This window comes from Meleagris gallopavo, chromosome 12, assembly GCF_905368555.1.
Source record: "Meleagris gallopavo chromosome 12, MGAL_WU_HG_1.1, whole genome shotgun sequence".
NCBI classification, from domain to species: domain Eukaryota; kingdom Metazoa; phylum Chordata; class Aves; order Galliformes; family Phasianidae; genus Meleagris; species Meleagris gallopavo.
In genome coordinates this window covers 13,216,700-13,236,970 of record NC_139415.1, presented here as the reverse complement: position 1 = coordinate 13,236,970, position 20,271 = coordinate 13,216,700, and the positions used below count along the sequence as shown (strand labels likewise).

Sequence of the window (20,271 nt, the reverse complement as noted above, 5' to 3'; positions counted from 1 at the left end):
ATGTAATAAAATGGTAGTCATAGCTAAAACTAACTTCCAGTGGTACAAAAATCTGTCACATCTAGTTGTTCTTTCATGTCAAAAGCTGAGTTTATCAGTTTGGTAGGAAGAATAAATATATATATATATTCTAGGAAGATTAAATGAACTCAATCAGTAATCTCCAGGAGATGATGAACATGGTAATGCACAGTGATCCCCTTTTAGACAAGAACTGAACTTTAATGAAAGATTTTCTTTAGCTGATCTGTACCTGTAGCATTGTACTGCTGAGGCATTAAAATGTTTAAAACATGAAGACTTAACTTCATGCCTACAAGATGCCCATAGGGATGACGGAATGACTCTTTCTCTCTTTCTGTTCACTCATGTGGAAAGTGATGTTTAATTATGATGGGAAGAGAACTAATAACTTGAAGCATTCACTATAAATACGAAAATAAATCAGAAATAAAGTGGGTACAGCAGCAGTTTCTCCAATCTATCATCCTGAGTTTCTGAGCCAAAACAAACGACTGGGAAGGCAAAGGTGAAAACTGGTTCTTTGGGTGCACTGCAGCAAACAGGAGCCAATAAGACTGTGAAGGATAGCTGACTGGTACCTGCAGGCTGTCGGTTACTGCTGGAAATGGCAGAGCAACTGGGCAGATTAACTCTTCAAGGGAGAGGTGTAAGCAACACATTTAACGAGTCGTACATGGGTAATGATAAAGTTCTATTCTAGTAAAGAAAGTAGGGCTCATCGGTATGTTCCTGATGTTAAGAGTGACTGAATTGAAAACACTGAGTACGACAGGAGTGTTCAGAGAAAGACTGTTTACTCCGTACTACTGTTTTGAGTTTATCATATAGGCATTCCTCTGGTTTTTCCTTGGCTGCACACTGAGGTGGAGTGGACTACCTGTCCAGTTAGAGAGGGAAAAGAGAGGGCATTTCTAAAGTAATGTACAGTTGATGAATTGGAATGGTGCCTACTACAAGAGGATAACTGAAACACAGACAAAGGAATTCACTGAGGATTAGAGATTTGCATTATTCTATAGTTATACAGCTGCCTGCCACTGGCTGATGACCGTCAGCATTACTGCATTTTCATCTCAAAGAAGGGACTTATATTACCATAGGGGTCGATCCTGCATCCACTGAGAATACGTGGACATTGTTACTTCTGCAGTCATTGTTTATGGTATCACAAATGAAGTAATTGGAAAGCACTCTTCATGGCTGATTGTACTGTGGTGACTCCTGTTAACAGTACTGATTATGTGCTGTATTATGAGCATTTCCCCCAGCCCACGTACCTGATGAGTGCCCTTATAGCAGTTTCTGCAGCTTTACAGAGATGAATGCTGGGGTTTAAAGTTAAACCTGAATGTCCTAGATAATTAGCAGCAGTGGAAAGGAAAATTAAGCAAAATATGGCACTGGCAAATGGATTTACATCTGTAACAGCTGTCACTTGGAGTTAACTCTTTGGTCATTGCTTGTCCTCTATATATAGGGCTGCAGAAGCCATTATGGAAATTATTATAGAGAGACAATGACACCTCCTGAAATTAAATGTAATCTTTTTGGGAGTTAAAATGCATTTTCTGCCTGAGCATGTTTCTAATGATGGAAAGAGCGATATTTTTGAGATAAGGAAGGGAAGGATGCTTGAGCCCTTTGGATTTCTGATGCTCCTAGAACTAAAATGAGAGGTTAAGTGAGACTAATGAGGTGTACTTAACTTGGTCTCAGCCTACAGAATGAAAAAGACTGTAGTTGGGGGAAACATTCTAACATTTCTCAATTTGCTTAAGTTAGTTTGATGGTTGCTTGGCAGCTTTCGTCTTAGAAAGAAGCGAGCCTCTTTGCTTTTAAATGCAATTTACAGCAAAGAACAAGTCCTCAGCAAAGAACAGCAAAGAATTGCAAAGGCCACTTGTGCAGGATACTGGGAAATAATGATCATGTGGAAAATGTACACAGTTTAATTAAGCACATTGATTACATCAATATGATTCAAACAGTTTAGTGCTCCAATCAGCGTAATCTCATTAAATGTAATTCAGGTCTCGATAATTGATTAAAAATGCATTATAGTTTATGAATTATTGACTGGGAGTTATTATAACTGTGCCTGCTCCCCGCGTGGCAACTAGCATTGCATATTAATTGTGAAAGGTTCATGCTCTCTTCTCTTGAACAACTTTTTCAAAGCTGGAGATGACATATCTCCTAATGAAACAAGGATCAAATTAGATCAATGCCTTATTGGAGTTAGCCCACCCAAAAGGAAAATGCACTCTTGAAAGGAAGCTGTCATCTAATAGTATTGAAATAGGGACGTAGAATGGCCTGCTTTGATTAGTAATGATCTTTCCAGCAGCCAGAAGAACTGCCCGTAGCAATTGAGCTGGAGTGCTAACCTAGGATTGTGCTGGTTGGGCACAGTTCACAGCAGCAAGCACATCTGTCATTCTCTTAATGTCATCTCATGCTGAACTTCTTCCAACACAGACACCACCCCCATAGCCATTGCTGCTGAACCCTTAAGTCTCACCCATATGCCAACTGTTCATAGAGCAATACAGATCTCCCTATTTCTGTCTGGGTGTTGAGTGGTTTCTGTGAAAAGGATGGAAGCTTTTGTGATGGCATTTATACATCACAAGACTCATACAAGAAAAAACACCATTACTACCATTGATGAAAGTCTTGAGAAGAAACCAAGAATTTAAGAAAACATCCTCTCCTCAAATAAAAGCCCCTGGTGAGATGATGTTTCATGAATTTAAACAGATGATGATGTTTCTGATTGTCCTTCTGCCCACCCAAGTTCTTAACATGATCCAAATTGCATCTTATTCGAATCCACCAGCACTGTATTTCCTTAATATTTACAGAATCTGTGCTGCCTTTTCTTTTCCTTCCTTCTTTTTTTGTATCTATCCCTTACATGTGATTGTATTTAAAAATGAACAGATTTCAGTGCGTATAGAAATTGAATGAGATGATGATTATAGCAAACTGAGGAAAAACAAACAAACAAACATAGTTTTTGCTTGATATGTCTGCAACAGTGAATTTATATATTCTGTTCAGCTGAAGACTTGTTCCTAATTTGCAGAGGTGCTGGTTTGTCTCTTGCTTCGTACCAAACACTTTGTTTTTGGTGACAGTAAGTCAGCTGCTGTGAAAACTGTGATCTGTTTGAATGCAGCGGAGAAGAACGGCTGAATAGAATTGTCATGTAATCTGCAGTGCTAAACAGAGAGCTGAGAAGATGAACTTTTTCTGCTCAAATAGGCAGTTTGTCAAGCATCTGAAGCCAAAGGGAAGATCTCCAGACGTCTAACGCTGACAATGCATGCCCTACTTTCTCCAGATGATCTTTCAATTTGAAACACATTTTCTCTCTTTTGTTTTGAAATCACAACAAGGTGGCAGCCCCCATGTCCCAAACAGTGCTCCATTTCCAGACAAATTCCTACAAACCTTCTTTGGGTATTTAGTCTGCTGCCATAAAGGTGGAAGCTAGCTGAGTTGAACAGGGTGTATCTGAGATAATATGGGACTGTCTTGCAGTCTTCTTTGCGGATTGTTCTGTGCAAATTTCTGCCTTTTCTTCAACATTTACTATGTTGCCTTTCGGGCAGTCAGTCCCCTCTTTGTTCCAAGGGATTCATAAACTTTCCATATCCTTATCATGTCCTTTCCAGAGAGGAAATATTTTGATTATCAGAAGCATTTTCTAGCTGTGTCTTTTTGGTTGGTATGGACTTGGGCTAGAATAATGCTTAGCATTGGCTATACTCTATTTTTTTCAGTATATCAGAGCCTTTTCTGAAACATTAATGAAGTAAACATCCTGAAAGTCTAAATCAGTATGCAACTTGTTGTAATTATTTTTTGAAACGATTGGTGTTAAATGTCTCAGAGGTGCCTTCTCATAGTGCATGGCCCTATCTTTGTTTTTGTTACAAAATCGTGAATGGAGCTGGACAAGGTTTGGGAGAGTTCATGTGGATTTCATATATTTCAAAAACAATATAGAGACAGCTGCTTGGAACACACCTGTGTCATAAAACCCTGTGCTCTTTGCAAGCTTCTGTAGGAGTAATAAGCTGTCCACATTCTCACCTTCGCAGAAGGGGGAAAAATAATTCATCTTCTCTCCCTCAAGGGGAAAGGCTTTGGGCAAAACCCACAGATGTTGTGCTTCCAATTGTCAGCCTGTGTATCTGGTAGAAGTATTGAAATATGGCCCAGCAGAGCCCCTAGACAGCTTTTACTCCCTGAAATGGTGAATGAACATTGAACTTCTACCAGGCTTCTGTTATCCACTTCGAATCATGGCATGGAGGAAAAAAAATACCTGAGCGTATTTCATGGAGCTGCACATCTCCGCTGCCTGGCTATAAATTCCAGTCACACACAGTGCTGTGGGGCATACACTAAAAGGTCAACGTGCTACTGGATAAATTAGCCAGGGAGGCATTTGAATTGAGTTACATCTTTTCTCAATGTGACAGAGAGAGGTTCTGTGAGGGAGGGCATAATTTTAGGGTCAGATTGACTGCAGAGAATATTGTTATAAGCAATATGCTTGCAAAAAGGGTGAAGAGTTAAGGCTTGTGACTGGAGGTAACAGCAGAGGTCAGGAAGGGGGTTTCTTCCAGCTGGTCACAATGTTGCCCAGTTAGTCACGTGACTAATCACAGGTGATTGCACTAATTAAGGCCTGGAGCAAGTGCTGCAGGGTGCAGGGGGTTGGCCTGGAGTTTGTTGGGTTTGCTCCTGCACACCTGTGACAAATCAGTTGCTTCCAGGCTTCAGATTGGAGCTGGAGGCGTGAGCCGTGTGCTGGTAGGCCGCGGATCACACCAATTTGTCCTTGAGGAGTCAGTAGGAAGACTCCCGTTGGTTGCTGGGCTGCAGAATTGCTGTAAGGTAAGAGGCTACAGTTTTGTAGTGGTAGACGTGCTGCTTGTCTGCAGTGCTCTTTTCCATCTGATCTGCTGTCTGTAAGGCAATTAAGAAGTATTTTTTGAAGAAAAGGAGATGATCTGCTGGGCTGTCACAGTGACCAATTGTTTTCCTTTGTTTGGTTGTATCTCTTTATTGCTAACTACTAGGCAAGCTGTGCTCGGGGAGCAAGAGGCAGAAGAACTGGCAGGTTGCCTTGTGAAACAGAGTAATACGTGGCTGGAAAGCTCACCAACTGTAGCATACGTATTAGCTGATATCAGAGCCAAACAAATGTACTTGCTATTGTAAAGAACGGCTTTTGTCTCCAGTTATATATTTTTTTCTCTTCTGGACCAGATTCTGATCTTAATCCAGATTCACGCTGCTTTGTGATGCCTTTTGATCTCATAAGAATAAACTGGTCTTTCGCATTTGCTCTGAGTGCAAGAAGTGGGCTCTACTGCTACTCTTCTAGTGAACCATTGCTTTTGGTTTGGGAACTCAGAAAGAGTTTAGGAGAAGGTGATCAAGTCTTGTACAAACTACTGTCTCATGGCCCTGTGGATCTTGTGTATTCTGCTCTGTAACAGTGGGCTTTTGCTGTGCAAAGGGGAAAGTGTTATCAATACACAAAGCAAGTAAACTGTTGGGAAACGGTGTAGGGAGCACTTTCTAATGAAGGTTGACTAAACTAGTCATAAATTATAAGTTGTTGATGTTGTTTGGGTTGCATGGAGCAGCTTTACTGCCTGTTTGGCAGAGCTGCAGGTGGGCTGTTCAGCTGCTCTGCCCACTTTCATGCAGGCAGCTCTACATTCATGTGAAACACAGCAAATGGTATTTCTCTCAGCTAATCCTAATATTAATATATCTGGGAACCCCAGTGGGTGAGGAGGCATTTTTGCAATATGTGGCATGCGTTTGGTTTTCCCCTGGTTTTGTATCTGTAATACCAAACACCTGCTGTTAGTAATTCCCACCTGTCAGTTGATTTTTCTGGGATGTTCTCTGCGGATTTCTATCAGAACTGTTTAAGTGAGTTTCTTTTCTCTAATTCTAGGATAGGATCATCGCTATGTGAGCGATACAGCCAATCTTATCCCAGTGAAACAAGAACAGCAATATGTTGAAACTGGTAGTTTGCAGACACCACTGGCTGATGCTTCTTGTTGCTTATGATTCCAGAAACAACAATTTGCAATTAATGGGCTGCAATTATATATAAAATGAAATAAGACTGAAAATACCCTATAATGATTTTTAAAATGCTGTGCTGTTAATGAGAGGATTTGTCCATGTCTACATCAAAGAGAGACTTGTTAGCTCTCTGAGCTTGCCCACCTGTTTCTAATGCAGAAATAGAAATTGCCAATAAACAAGTGGAGACAGCTGCTATGTTCAGACTGTAAATGTGCTGATAAGATCAACTAGTTGACAAGTGACATGGCAGATACTGTAAAGTGCACCAGTTTTTGCAGAGAGCTAAACTTGGACTTCTGTATCTCTTCAGAATGCTTTTTATATGGCTGATGGATGTCAGTTTCTAGGTGACAAAACTACACGCACTGGGACTTTTGCTTTCATTTTAGACCATTTAGGTTTCTCTGCAGTTTCTTCTACTTCATTTTGTTATTTTGCAGAATTTGGTAACAGAAGGAAAAAATACAGCATAGTGTGTCTCTTCTGTTTTCCTCATCTATCCCAGAAGAGCGGAGGAGAAAAAGCCAATAACAGCAAAAAAAGAAGAAATGCACACAGGAAATGTTGGATTTTGAAGTCACCAGCTATCCATTGTATCTGTGAGCAGGCCTCCCAAGCTTTGCTGGTCTTGTCAGGACTGCGTTCCTTAAGATATCTTAGAGATGTTCCATGCCTTTTCTCCCTACTCTACCTTACATTTATGTTAATGAACTTTGCATAATTGAATCAGGTCTCAGAATCAACAGGACTTGTTCTAGATTTTGACTCTTTCCCAAAGAAGCCATTTTCTCTATATCATTTATCAGAAAATGATATCTATCAAATCATCAGTGCGTTTAGAATTTAATTTGCTCTCTCAATTGTGATTGTTGTGCTACTTATGGGGAGAAAGATGTAATCTCCCTGCCACTTTGTAATTTTTTTACAAGCTTTTTCTCTTCTTTCTTCATTGAATTTGTTTAAGAAACTGGTGTGAAGATTTGCTCAGTTAGCTCTGATGCTGTTTTTGTCTCTTGGAAATAGGCTGTGCTTTGTGTTTAAATGCCTGTTGAGTAAATGTGAGTGAGTGACATAATCAGGATGGGTTGGAGGGGTTGGAGGTACGTGGTGACCCACAAGTAGCTGAAGTATCCTTGATGACTCAGGAAGTACATGAAAATGCATTATGAAGATTTTTTTTTTCTTTCTGAATTTTCTTTTTCTCCTTGAGTGAAGACCTACTGCAACATCCCATTTCCTCTCCTCATTCTTCCCCTAATCTGGATTTATTGATTTCATATTACTTTTTATTGTTCTACAAACGTTACTTTTCTCCCATAGTCTGAATGCAATACACAGTAGCAATGCAGGAGAATTGTGACACTCCGTGAAGGTTTGCATGAGCTAATTTTAGGAGAAGCATATGGGTTTTGGTGTGTAAGTGACAGTCATGCTGTAACATTGTGGTATAGGACAGTTAACATAACTGAGGGGGACAGTATAAGTAGTATTTAGGTGCCAGATTCGATTCATTTTAATGGCTAATGGAAATAATACCAAGTTAAAAAGTAGAGGGGCTGCTTTGAAGTTGTTCATGGCTGAAATTCATTCCTTAAAGGAATGTGGATAGTACAGAATAGTTCATGACTAGGATTTTGGAAGCTGATGTTAAGCTTGAACTCGGTGACTGATGTGTATGCTGTTCTTTGGCAACTTATTCAATTGTTCTTCAAATCCCTGCTTTATTAACTTGGAATATGCCTGAAACATGTAATTATCAGTTTGTGAAGTGTTTCAGGAGAAGAGTGAGATGGAGTTTATTATTGTTAGCATCAAACTCTGACAGATTTCCCAGAGGGCCTTTTGGTACCATGGCAATCACCTAACAGAAGACTGTAACTAGTGATTGAAGTGAAAACGAAGAAAAAAAAAGGTTTATGGATGGGATGGCAGAAAGTCCTTAAATACACTGTCGGTCAGGCTGTACCTTCAGGAAATAAAAATGCAGAGAGGCTTTTATTGTAAAAGTGAGGCTGTAGGGATAAATACAGCAGAAACTATCAGTGCCTTGATTTGTTTCCTTTGTACTTGCTGTGCTGGAGTCATTTCTGAAAAAAATGACGTCTTTATTTTTAAAGCGTTCCCTACCCTTGTAGCTTGGTTTAAAAGGTGCAGCCAAGGTCATCTCTTCCCCTTCCTGACCAGCAGGAGACAGGGTAGACTGTAACAAGATTAGTGTCTCAGCTGCTCTGTCATTTTGTAGCATTGCAGGTCACCCCAGCAGAGCCAGGGAATTTGTATCGCAGCAAAGTAGGAGCGCATTCTGTAGAGCAGGCGTCGAAGGCCGTTCTTGAAATGCAGTCCTGTAAATCCTGGCCCCTGGCAGCCCAAGCTGTTTAGTTATGTTTTATGAATCAGGTCATATCGTGTCTGTCACAGCTTCCAGATCACAAACTCCTTCTGTGACAGCTTTGTCAAGTGTTTTGAAAGGGCAAAAAAAACAGCTCGAGGGTCACCGTGGAGTGTAATGCAACGTGCAGGAATTGTTTTTCACAAAGAGTGACTGGCCAGGGGCAAAAGAAAAAGCATGAGAAATGTGAAGGATGTGGGGATCTCAGTGGCTGTGGTGCCCCCTATCCATCTTCCCTCTGTGTTTAGCACTTGCAAACTGTGAATGAGCAATCAGTGTAGTGACATAGAGTCTGTACTAACATAGGTGGTGGGCCTGCAAGCTATGCAGAATGTGGATAGATTTGAAACAGCATCCTTGTTCTTAAGTGGTGACTTGCTGCTTAATTTCCTTTACATCTTCCCCTCGCAATCAGAACACTCTCTGGGCCCTCCTTCAAGCTTGTCAAGTGTCTTTCCCACCAGTTGGGATATTACTTGCAGTGCAGATACTGTGACCTTATTTGTTAGCTTGTCAGGATGCGACTTGAAATTGGGCTCAGCTCAGATACAATAATTGCTGTTTGCACGCAGGATGATGCTGGTGAGATGCTCCCCATGAGGCCATCTGCTAACCTGTCTCAAATGTAATTTAATAGAAGTCAAATAAAATAAATCAAATTAAAGCATGCAGCTAATGCATGCAAGCTCTGAAATGAATTTGGATTACAAGCAGGCAGAAAGACTAAATAGTTGGTTTCTTCATCCATGAAGAAAGTATGCTAAGACAGAAAACAAAAATAATTGAAGCAGACCCTCTGATTTTGAGGTTGATGGGATGTTAGATGACGGGAACTTTATTGATATAAGAAGGTTTTTGTTACTAGTGTATTCCTGTAGTTAGAAAACGTGAGTTAGAAGTCTTTACAAACAATGTGTTGGTGTAAGAAGCTTTTTTAAATGTAGCAGGAAGATAAATAATCTTTGCAATGCTTGCTGTTAGCTTGTCATGACTATGATTTACAGGGATTTTCTTTTATTTAAATAAGTGTTTCCTTTAAAAGCATTCTGATAGTTTACAGAGCTGAAGATGAAGTGGCAGTGAGTGCTCTGAAATAGAACTGTTTCATTGCAAGTGCTTCATTTCAGGTAAGGATTTGTTCAGACTATAAAGAATGGCTGAGCTGCAGTGGAAGGATTCCTTGGCAATATAAATTGGGAAAGCTCTGCTAGGGAAATGTTGGGTTGAATATGCAAGGAGGCACCAGAATTGGAGAAACATGTCAGGCAGTATCAGCTTCACAAACCTATAGCGTAGTTTGTAGTAGACATCAGAAATTCAAACTGATCAGCAGCCATCGTTCATGCTGTTAAATTATTTGACAAAAAGAGCCTTCTGGAGATGATAGTTGAAATAGAATATCACTTAAGAAGGTATGAATCAAATAACAGAATGATCTCTTGTGTGAAAACTCACACTTTAATGGTATGTAGCATGGTATTAGGGAAAAGCAAGTGGATACTGGACGTTGTGTTCACTTGTATTAGTTTTCCCTCTGGAACTGATAAGACTGTTTTGCAGCCTTACTCCTTTATTCAGGAATACCTTTATTCTAAGCTTTGTAGCAACTTCTAGGGAGGAAAAAAATCTTTTTTTTTTTTTTTGTTTCCCTTTGCCCATCCTTCCTACCATCTTAAGCCTAAGAAGAAACAATTTTCCTCTGACTAGTTGTCTTTCTAGCTTGACATTCCACTCCCTGTAGGGATTGATGTAGAAAGCCATGATTCATCAGAAATCACTTTGCTAGCATCTGAATGGAAGAACTTCTTCCTGATCTTATGGTAACTGCATAGTGTGTTGGCGTACACACACCAGTTAAAATTTCCTCATGCTATCTATGTTACTGCACTGGCAAATCTTGCTCTACCTGTCTTTCTGTCAAGTATGCTGAAGTTCTGATTATGCCATAGGATCTCAATTGCCTAATCATCTTTAGGATATGCCAGTATTGCTTGGTTCTCAACTTGCTTGCAAGCTTCAGGGTTCATCTGGTTCTATTCCTTGGAAAATTGTTGTTCTGTTCATTACCTGAACAGCTACCGGAAGCCTTTGATTTGAGAGTTTGAATGGAAGTTGTTAAAAAAAAACTGCAGTATTTCCAGGTTGCTCTTTATCCAGGAGAATAAAGATTAGGACCAGCCTCTGACATTAAACTGACGTGTTCTCCTAAACGCTTTTTTTGGTGTGTGTGTGAATGATGAAGTTACATTCATCATGTTTTAGATGCAAATATTAGCTCATCCCACTTAATTATTTATCAAGACAACACTATATATCTAGAAGTAGACTTGACTGGGCTGAAGGATACATGAATCTGCACCACTGGAGGGTGGACAGTAGGAAAGTCTACCTAAAGATATTTCTGCATCGCTGTAGTGTTAAACCCTCCCAGTTCACCAGCCCAGTCAAATCCTTTTCATATTTATATTGCACATATCACATATCCTAGAAGATGAAAAATGGCACAGCTTATGCCATGACACAAGATCTTTGGGCTCTTACCAGTTGTGCTCTCATAATGATCTCCCTGAAGGACCTTCTATGTTATTCCCCTGCTTTCATTCTCTTAATCAGCTCTATGAGTTCATCCAAACTCTTGCTATTGAGATAAAATTAATTGTTATGAGTTGGGAGACAGTTCTTGCTTATCAGCCTCTTTACGTGAAAAGTGAGAATTCCTTTTGGGATATTCTAAAATATGGGATAGCCTTGGACAGGAGTGATTCCACAGATGAGGTCCTTTACTGAGAAGCTGTTGACACAATGAAGTGTTATAAGGTGTGTTTTCTAGACTTTGTTTTCTTTTTCTCTTTTCCTATGAGGTTCTTCAGGTGCAACAAGACACAAAGTTTAATACTCTCCTAGCTTGCTAACTGCAGGAGAAATGCAAGATAATATTTTAAGAAACATTTCCTGCCAGAATATTTCTAGAGCAGTGGAGTGATAAATATCAAATCAAGTGAAGACCAAGAATTTAATTTTTCCCATCAGAGCCAATCTGCAATGCTTTTTATCTTGACAAAAATTGATATTTTATCCCTTTGATAATGGGAGGCTCTGATTGCACTTCCTTTTAATATATTTTACTTCTTACAAGTCATTCCCGAAGGAATACCTCAAGTCAGAGGCAGAGATGGATCTGTACCTCTTAAAGACACAACCCATGTTTAAGAATGAGTGCTGCTTTATGCTGCTGGTGGTATTAGGTGAGTTTTAAATCTTCTCCTTACTACAGAATGTCTCATGTAGAGCAGAAGAGCTTGAAGGACTACACAACACAACTCGTTTCCCTGTTAAATTTGGATGATGGTCCCAGTGGTGAAAGAAATGCTGACAAATGCTCTGTTTTCCACGCCCATCGTAGGACCAACAGATATCATTGCTGGCCCCACACTGATCTTAGCTTCCTTAGTAACAAAAACATTGGGCAACACATTGAAGCATTCACACACTGTTCCTCTCCTGCCCAGATTCCCACAAGGAGCCTTTCCAGAAAAAAATAAGGGCTTCAGGGATGGATCCGTGGGAATGAGTAAGAAAACAAATGCCTGTCGGGTTATCTCTGTCCCCAGCTACTGCAAGGTTGTTATGTACAGAATGGCTTCTAGTGCTCTGGGCAGTGTATATTTAATGCTAACTTCTACTTCTCCACAGGGGAAACTCTTCAATATAATTCACTGATATTCAACTTCTGCAAAGTTTCGTCCCATTAACCCTGGCTTCACCATAGTTTAGTACTCTAAGCAACTACTTTTGATACTGTGCCTATTCTCAGAGTGATGGCAATGAAGGGTGGGGGGATATTGCACTGGGGTGAAGGCTGTCTCTCATAAGGAGAAGAAATGGGTTGAGGTGTTAGTGAGTGTGAGAGACATTTACTCCTGGAGTGTGCCCTGGGGGCATCCCACTGCCAGTGATCTCTGCTGCAGACTGTCCATCTGCTGCCCTTGATTTCTACAGAGAAGCTATTAATGACACAGAGCTGGGGATGTGGCCCATGGGCAGCTTATGGCTCAGAATTCAAAGCTCTGATGCTCTGCCCTGTAGATGCAAAGTCAGCTTGATCCCTTTAGGGATCAGATACGCAGAGGTTTCTCTAGCTGGGAATGTCACAGAAAACGCAGAATTGTTGTTCTCGCATTATTGAAATATGCCCTGCAAATGAGATAGATAGGCTATGAGCAAGTAGTGTATGCGTAGGATAAAATGCAATAGTCAAGGATGAAAATATTGCTGTTTTGAAGCTGAAACCTTATTAAAGTCCTGTCTGTCCGATTTGGGCAAATTCTTTCTAAAGTATCATGTGTCACCAAAATCCCATTAAACTGTCACATAAATTATCAGAGTTTCCTTTTCCCATCAGCATGGATTACCCAGGGAGATATTTTTATGACAATGGAAACTTTCTCAGCCTGCTCCTCCTGCCTGATTTCATTTCAGATGAAATCCTTCTCTCAGAAAATAGCCAGTGGATTTCTTTGCTCTGCCTGCGCAGCACTTATCCTGCAGGTCTCTGCTGCACTTATGTCCTGCCTGTACCTTCTTTTATGTATGGGACAGTTTAGGGCAATGGTTCCACTGCTTGCTCATACTGAATGAGCATAGTGTTGTAGTCTGTTTTATGGATCTCTTCTCCAGTGTCTTCTGCATCTGCTGACTGCATCTTCTCTCAGCCCAGTGTTGTCATCCTATGAAAAACCCAGAAAGTGAAAGCCATAAGAGCACCTAACTTGAAAGTATTTCTTTCCTACTTGGCATGTCTCGAAGATATTTTGTTTCTGCAAGGCGATCTACGATTTTCCCACGCTGGCTAAAAAACTGTGGACTGATGGTTAGTAGTAGAAAACACATGCTAGTAGAAAATACTTGAGTACCTGCTGCTGTAGAAAAAATTAAGGCTGTAATGCATGTGTTATGGAAGCAGGAGATGGTAGAGCCTTGCCTGCTTTTGATGATAATCTAGAGCTCCCTACATTGGCTATCTAGATGGAAGGACTCTTGGAGCTGGTTACAGTTTTTGCTTCTTGCTGTTTTCAAAGGGCAGGCTAGGGTACGCTGGAAAACCTGTAGACTTAAGAATAATAGAGGGGCTTTGGGAGATAATTATTAATGAAGGAAATCCCAATAGTAGTATTACTCCCAGTAATTACTACAGTAGTAAGGCTGTTAGTAACAGAGATCCAATAGAGAAGTTTCCATAACTATTTTTGACCTGTATTTGGAAGAAGCCCAGACGTCAAAATATCATGATGACATATTTCTGAGTAGTCACTAATTAATGCCTAATGCTTAACACGCATTTTGAGTGGCTGACATTAGGTAGTAAGCAGTCACCTTGCATTGGAGCGATCAGAAGAGGTGGTTGAGGTTCTTTGTGAATTTGAATAGTGATTCCAGCCAATCTCAGGACACAAGAGTTGGTTTCAGAGGTATGGAGGACATTCTTGGACCTGATTTCTAAATGTATAGCTAGGATGACCTATGTGATAATAGACCTAGCACTGATGCTATTTTGAGCTCTGGGATGGAGTGTCTTGATATAGAACTTCCATAAATGAGAATTTAAAGGAAGGCAGTGTAAATATGGAAGCACACATGTGAATGCAGTCAAGTTACTACAGATTGGTTTAGCAAATAGACAATAATTCCTTTTTTTTTTTTTAAATGCAACCTAGTCCTAGTGGACAATGAGAGCAACTGATTTTCTCTTTTAATATAACCTTTTTGCAATGTAAAGCTTATTTGCTTCTTCTCTGTTCGTCTTTCAAGTTGAAAATCCATTTTCTCCAATTTTCTTCAAAGTTGTGACTTCCAAACATTTTATTATTCTTTAATGGCTTTTTCTTCAGTTTCCATTTTTGAACTTTGGTGGCCAGCAGTAGACACAGTACTTCAGCAAATTGTTTTTGTTCATTGAGTTGAGCAAAGTGGGAATAAAAAAAAAAAAAAAAAAAAAAAAAACAAACAAACCACAAAAAACCAGCATTCCTTGTTTTAGCCGGGACATTGCCTGTTAGTGTGTCCCAGGAGGAGAGCTGTCATTTTTGGAACTTCTTTGCATCATCAGCTCATCTGATATAATCCCCCAATTCTTTTTGGCAGTACTCCTTGCTAACCAGCTGTCCTCCATCTTAATTTTATTCCCTTGGAATCTGTCTCAATAGTCTGTCTCTGGATATTGCTGCCAGGCTAGACTCAGAATGTGCAGCATACAATCATGGATGGAAATGTTCTTACCCTGCAATAAATGCAAGGCAGTTTGTTTGTGATGAGTGCTCATGAAGCTAATAGGCTAGCTGCACTTAATTTTGCAGTCTTAATTTTGAGGCTCAGTAGTATCTAGGTATCTCGGAGGATTGGCAGAGTGAGATAGGGTATGCCAATGACTGTTGAGTTGGCATATGTGGCTCAAAATGCAGTGGTTGGAAATGGTTCTGCTAGACTAATGCAGATACACTTGCTTTAGATGGAGATGTTAGTTAATTAGACAATTTTCAAAGGGTTATAGTAGGCTTTCCATAGGTACAGGTATTGAAAACAAGAATTGTTTCCCTATCCTTTGCTAGAGGTAAGCTTTTGTTTGAACAGGAATTAGTTCATGTGGGTCTCCTTTCATTCCATCATATGGGAGGTCAGTCAAATGATGGTAGAATTTCCATCTGCTTTCAGAATTTGGGATTTTGGAATCTGCCCCAAAGTGGATTATAGAACCTGGCATACCAATTTCTTGGAGTTAAGGGGGGGAGAAACCCACAAAAACAAACAAGATTATCCAGCAGTAGTAGGATGTCAAACTGCACCAAGGCTGGACGCTCTGTACCCGTATTCATCTCTGCAGTCATCTCTGATCTCAATCTCTGATTCTGATTCAGAGGTGAGCAAATTCATAAAATACATGCACAAAGGGAGGTTGCCAAGCAACTTGGAGCCTGGAACACCTCCACCAAGCTATGAAGGTAGAAAACAGCTAGTCAAGGCAATACACTTCTTGCCATACGTAACAATGATAACACATGTGATATAAGTGTATTTAAGGGAGGGATGTCTTCCTGATAATTCTGGAAAACAACAGTGGGCCCTGCCAGACTACGTAAGCTGCCTCTGCATTAAGATGTGTCTGTTTCAGCAGCATTTAGCCAAAAGCAGGGTCAGGAAGTAATGCTGAGGTGGGGAAAATGGGGGAGGAATGAGTTACATCTTGCGGTAACTGAAAGAGTGACAACTTGAGGAAAAGTTTTAGGAGAGGAAAGTGAGTGACACGGATTCTGCCTCAGAGCAGTCTCATGTTTTCTGTGATCTCAGTATTTGAAGTTGTGTTTTTTTTTTTTTTTTTTTTTTTTTTTTGTTACCAGTATACTTTAATATATTCGTTGTACATCACACCATATCTTGTCTTTGTCTGACTTTGCATAACTAGGCAGCCTTGGGCAGATCAGATGTATCCAGGGCAGGATGCAGACGTGACACGCTGCAGAGCTACGTTTGGTGCTCTTTTTTACACATCATCTGACTCTCAGAATATGCCGTAGTGGTCACAGATAATTAAGTCGGGAGGGAGCGTTGGCTTTCTTGGCTTATCTCCTATGTCCTGGGGGTAAACCTGAACCTTTGATCTGTGCAGGGCTCATGATAAAGTCACATTGTATTTAGGAATAACGAGGGGGAAAGCCTGTGTTTTGTGGACCCTGGTTTGGAGGTAATAGGAAGATAAGTATGCAGAGGCACAGCCAGAACAATTCCAGTCAAGATCTGGATCTAGGTTGAATTTGTCACATGCTATGTATATGATTCCCTTTGACTCCTAATAAAATCCTAGCCTTGTGTCATTTCAAAACCTTGTTCCCTTACAAATGCCATGTTCCCTTACAAATGGCCCAAATATCTGCTTGATATTATTTAGAATTTTAACCCAGGTCAGGGAATCTGGAAGTGCATTTCATTTCCCTTCTGTTCCCCTCTTTGGGGAGGGACACTGATTTGTTAATGGGGTTCATTCTTTTATTTCAGATTGATCTTTCCCCAACTGATGTCATGATTAGTAACTTCAAAGTTAGATAAAATAGAGAGGCAGATCCCTGCAACAGACAGGAGGTTAAGCAACAAGTTAGCAGTACTGGAAGAACAAAGCTCTTATTTTCATGCATATATCCACAGTTAAAATGAATAAAGAGAAGGGAAGGTGGGAAGTAGATGATACGTCAGATTTATTACTCAAAGGGTTTTTGCTCAAAGTTTTGTGAGAGGTGTCAGTGATGCTTTAATCTCTCATCTCTGGTTTTGTTAGTGCCACGTTATATCCTGGCCATGTCAGAATGTAACACAGAGTAATGAGACAAGATCTGTTGGATGAGGCTTTATGTAGCATGAAAAGGTTCCTCTGCTCTCTCTTTTTATTATTTACATTCCCAGAGAAGGTTACGTGTCATGTGGGCTTTGCAGAGATAAATGGGTAACCTGAGCTTTCTGGCAGCTTCCCCAGAACTTGGGGAGGATTCTGCCTAAGAGTTGGCTTGGGGATTTTGAAGCATTCAGCTCAGTCCCGGGCCCTGAAGGAAGTATATAGGAACATGTGTCTCAGTGTCCTGAGCAGGTGCAGTGTGGCACGAGGTGGTATCAAGATGCTCAGGACTGAAATGGCACATCAGAGCAGTAGGTGAGGCCCAGTGGAAATCAGCAGCACTGCAGTCATGGGGCATGGTGAGTCAGGAATGACGTGTAGCAGCTCAGCTAAGTGCACAAACCTTGTCTGGTGCCTACCAGTTCAGGTCTTGAGTGGGGCTGGCCTGCACTGCTGTCTGCTGCTTTCTTAAGTTCTAACATTTATCATGGTTGTTTAAAACCACTTCATGGCAGATGAATTGCAGGATATGCATTAGAGTGATAGGATCAAGTGACTCCTGCCTGTTGAAGAGTCACATTTCTGTTTCTCAGGTGTGTGAAGAGTAACAAGTGTTATGACCATATCACCATCTCTCTGCTCTGTTAAGTGCTTGGTTGGTCTTCATGCTGGAGAGCACATTGTTTGTCTGTGATGGCTTCTGTGGGGGGGGGAGTGGATGCATAACAAGACGTGCAGTTTGCCTGCTGGTATTTACCTTTGTTGCATCTCTCCTTTGGATGAGGTGTTAGCATTGCAGATGTGTCTGTCAGGGAGGGGACCTTATAAAGGGGACTTTAAGTAGAACAGAGAGATTTCCCCACCTGGACCCTATGGGTCCACCATTTCCTGGGGTTTAAGATCAGGAAACTTTAGAAGCTTTTATCATATTGAATGTTAGACAGGGGTGTATCAGTCTTGAGAAGAACAGAACTCACATCTCTGCCGGTCTCGCAGTATTCTCAGTTAGCAGAATTATGGCAAACATTACATTTCTGAGATGAGAAAACCCTTTCTTATGGTTTCTTTTTCTCTTACATTAACTGAAGAAAGAATCTCTCAATTAACATGCTGCATGCTTTCCCAATGTATAGAAGAGACAAGAGTTGTTAAAGCTGTTTTCATCAATTGCGAGAGAGCATGTTTTATTTTGCTTTGTGCTATTTACAGCTGTTGTCCATTAGGAGTCCTCAAGAGCCTCATTCTCAACTACAACAACACAGTCCCATAAGTTTAGCTCAGCAATGAGCCTGCAAAACAGCACTAAATCATGATGATGGGAGAAAGAAGAAAATGTTTGGACATAGCAAAATGCAACTGATGCCTTTGTGAAAAATAGTTTTTGCTTGTTGCTGTTTTAAAGCATTACTAAGGTAGATTGTAATGCACAGCATCTAGATAGAACAGAATAGAGATTTTCTAATATATGTATTAAAAAAAAAAAAAAGCAGAACGACTAGTATTTCTCTGTTGGCTGAAGAGGTCTTTTACAGCCCATTGGGCACTTATGTATGTACATCAATGAAAATATACTAATCTCAGGGTAAGGTGCAAGAATCACTAAAATACATATATATGTATATGGATATTGAGTAGCAGAAGTTCCAGTTGCTTTACTGGAGCGCAGTGTGATTGGTTTGTATAAATTTGAGTGGAGATTAGATATGCCCACCAAATCCTTAAGAATGGGGAGGGGTACAGGTGGGATTGTTTCCAAATCTGTCTACATCCCTGCAGGGGAGTTGGGCCAGATGACCTTTAAGGGTCCCTTCCAACTCAAAAGATTCTATGATTCTACCTCTGTGTTTCACATTAATTGAGTAATGATTTGTAAAGCAATTAGAAAACTGAAGGACAGCTTTGGGAGCTGAGGACACAGGAGCATAACTTGCTAAATCAGCATTTGTTTACAAGGGTACTCAAATGATGCCTTTGATTGTTTCCTGTCCCTTTGTAGAGAGCCTATGCTCTGACAGAGCTGGAAAAAACATCATGGCATCGTTGTGATTCCCTGACAGATACTGGCTTCCACTACAGCAGATCTGTCAGGTTGACTTGTGACAGCGGCCTGAGATGATGAACACTCACAAAAGGATAATTTTAAGACACATCATTGCTTTGTCCTTTTCTTTTACTCTCTGTGCCTGGCAGGTGTCTGCCTCTGTCTTCTTCCATTGCCTTGGCCCGTCTGTGGATTTTGCTCAACACAGATGGGATCTTCAAAGAATCTGTTGTCAAATTTGGTCTTTTCTAAGAATATGTATACAGAGAGTTTTTGGAGATGTATAACTAGGCTGAATGTAGGTGCTTTTTCACAGGAATGGCAAATAACGTATCTGATAACAAGGCAATTTTCTCTGCCAAATTGCACGTCTACTTTGAAACAAGGGTTCATTAGAATTTATGAACTGTTTAGTAAGATTTTGTCTTTAAAACAAAAAGACATGCACAGAAGCTGCAGAGATATGATGATAACATCCTCATGCCTTTGCTTTGTTTTACAGACAGTCGTCCTTATGTCTTTCTGATGGCCCGCGTTCACCCTGGTGAAAGCAACGCCAGCTGGGTAATGAAGGGGACCCTGGAGTTCCTTGTGAGCAGTGATCCCATTGCTGATCTCCTGAGGAAATGTTTCATTTTCAAGATTGTCCCCATGCTCAACCCTGATGGAGTCATCAATGGCAAGTGCGTTGTAGTAACATGTTTATTGTGAATTTTCACTGGGTTTGCCTGCAGGCTTTACTGCTGTACATACACCTAGCAGGTCTTTTCTTCAGTGTTTTGGGCCAGAATTCCCGTTGTCTTGGGTTTTATTCGTCCTCTGATCAGTCCCATAAGGAGAATGTAAATCTTGGATATAGCTCAGTGTGCTGTCTCATGTGTCAGATGTTCATGGCTCTGTACCTGTGTGGGGCCCTATGGTGTCCCGGCTGCCTGGGTGGATTATTAGTGATAGCAGACAAATTGAATTTTACTTGCTGAATGGAAAACTATCTATTTTGCCAAATCAGCAGGGCAAACTTTATCTGCAAGCTGATATACCTGGGAATAACTGGCTTTAATTAATGCTTTATATAGATTGAATGGGTGAAAGATATGTAAGAATCTATTAAATGCTCATATCTTCATGGAAATGTTTCTATATAATGAAACTCCCTCCTTCTCCTACCTCCTTTTCCCTCTTCCCTCCCACATGCTTCTGAAGAGATACCAAGTCTTTCTGGGCTTATGACTATACCATGAATATAACAATTGCATTTTGCGTTTTTCAGAGCTGCCTTTACATTGCTCCTTAGCCTTCCCAGGAATGGAA

General features: G+C 40.5%; 1 protein-coding gene across 14 annotated transcripts in view; it reads left to right on the top strand.

Annotated features, from left to right (window-relative positions):
- The window catches only part of AGBL1 (AGBL carboxypeptidase 1), a 489,849-nt gene that overhangs the window by 83,093 nt on the left and 386,485 nt on the right, over positions 1 to 20,271 (top strand). For all 14 annotated transcript variants that reach the window (XR_014885983.1, XR_014885981.1, XR_014885977.1 and 11 more), the window contains one exon: positions 19,463 to 19,643. Coding sequence is in view for 2 of the 14 variants with exons in the window: in XM_010717491.4 (XP_010715793.1) it covers positions 19,463 to 19,643 (181 nt within the window). In the remaining 12 variants the exon portion in view is untranslated. The remainder of the gene's footprint in view (positions 1 to 19,462; positions 19,644 to 20,271) is intronic.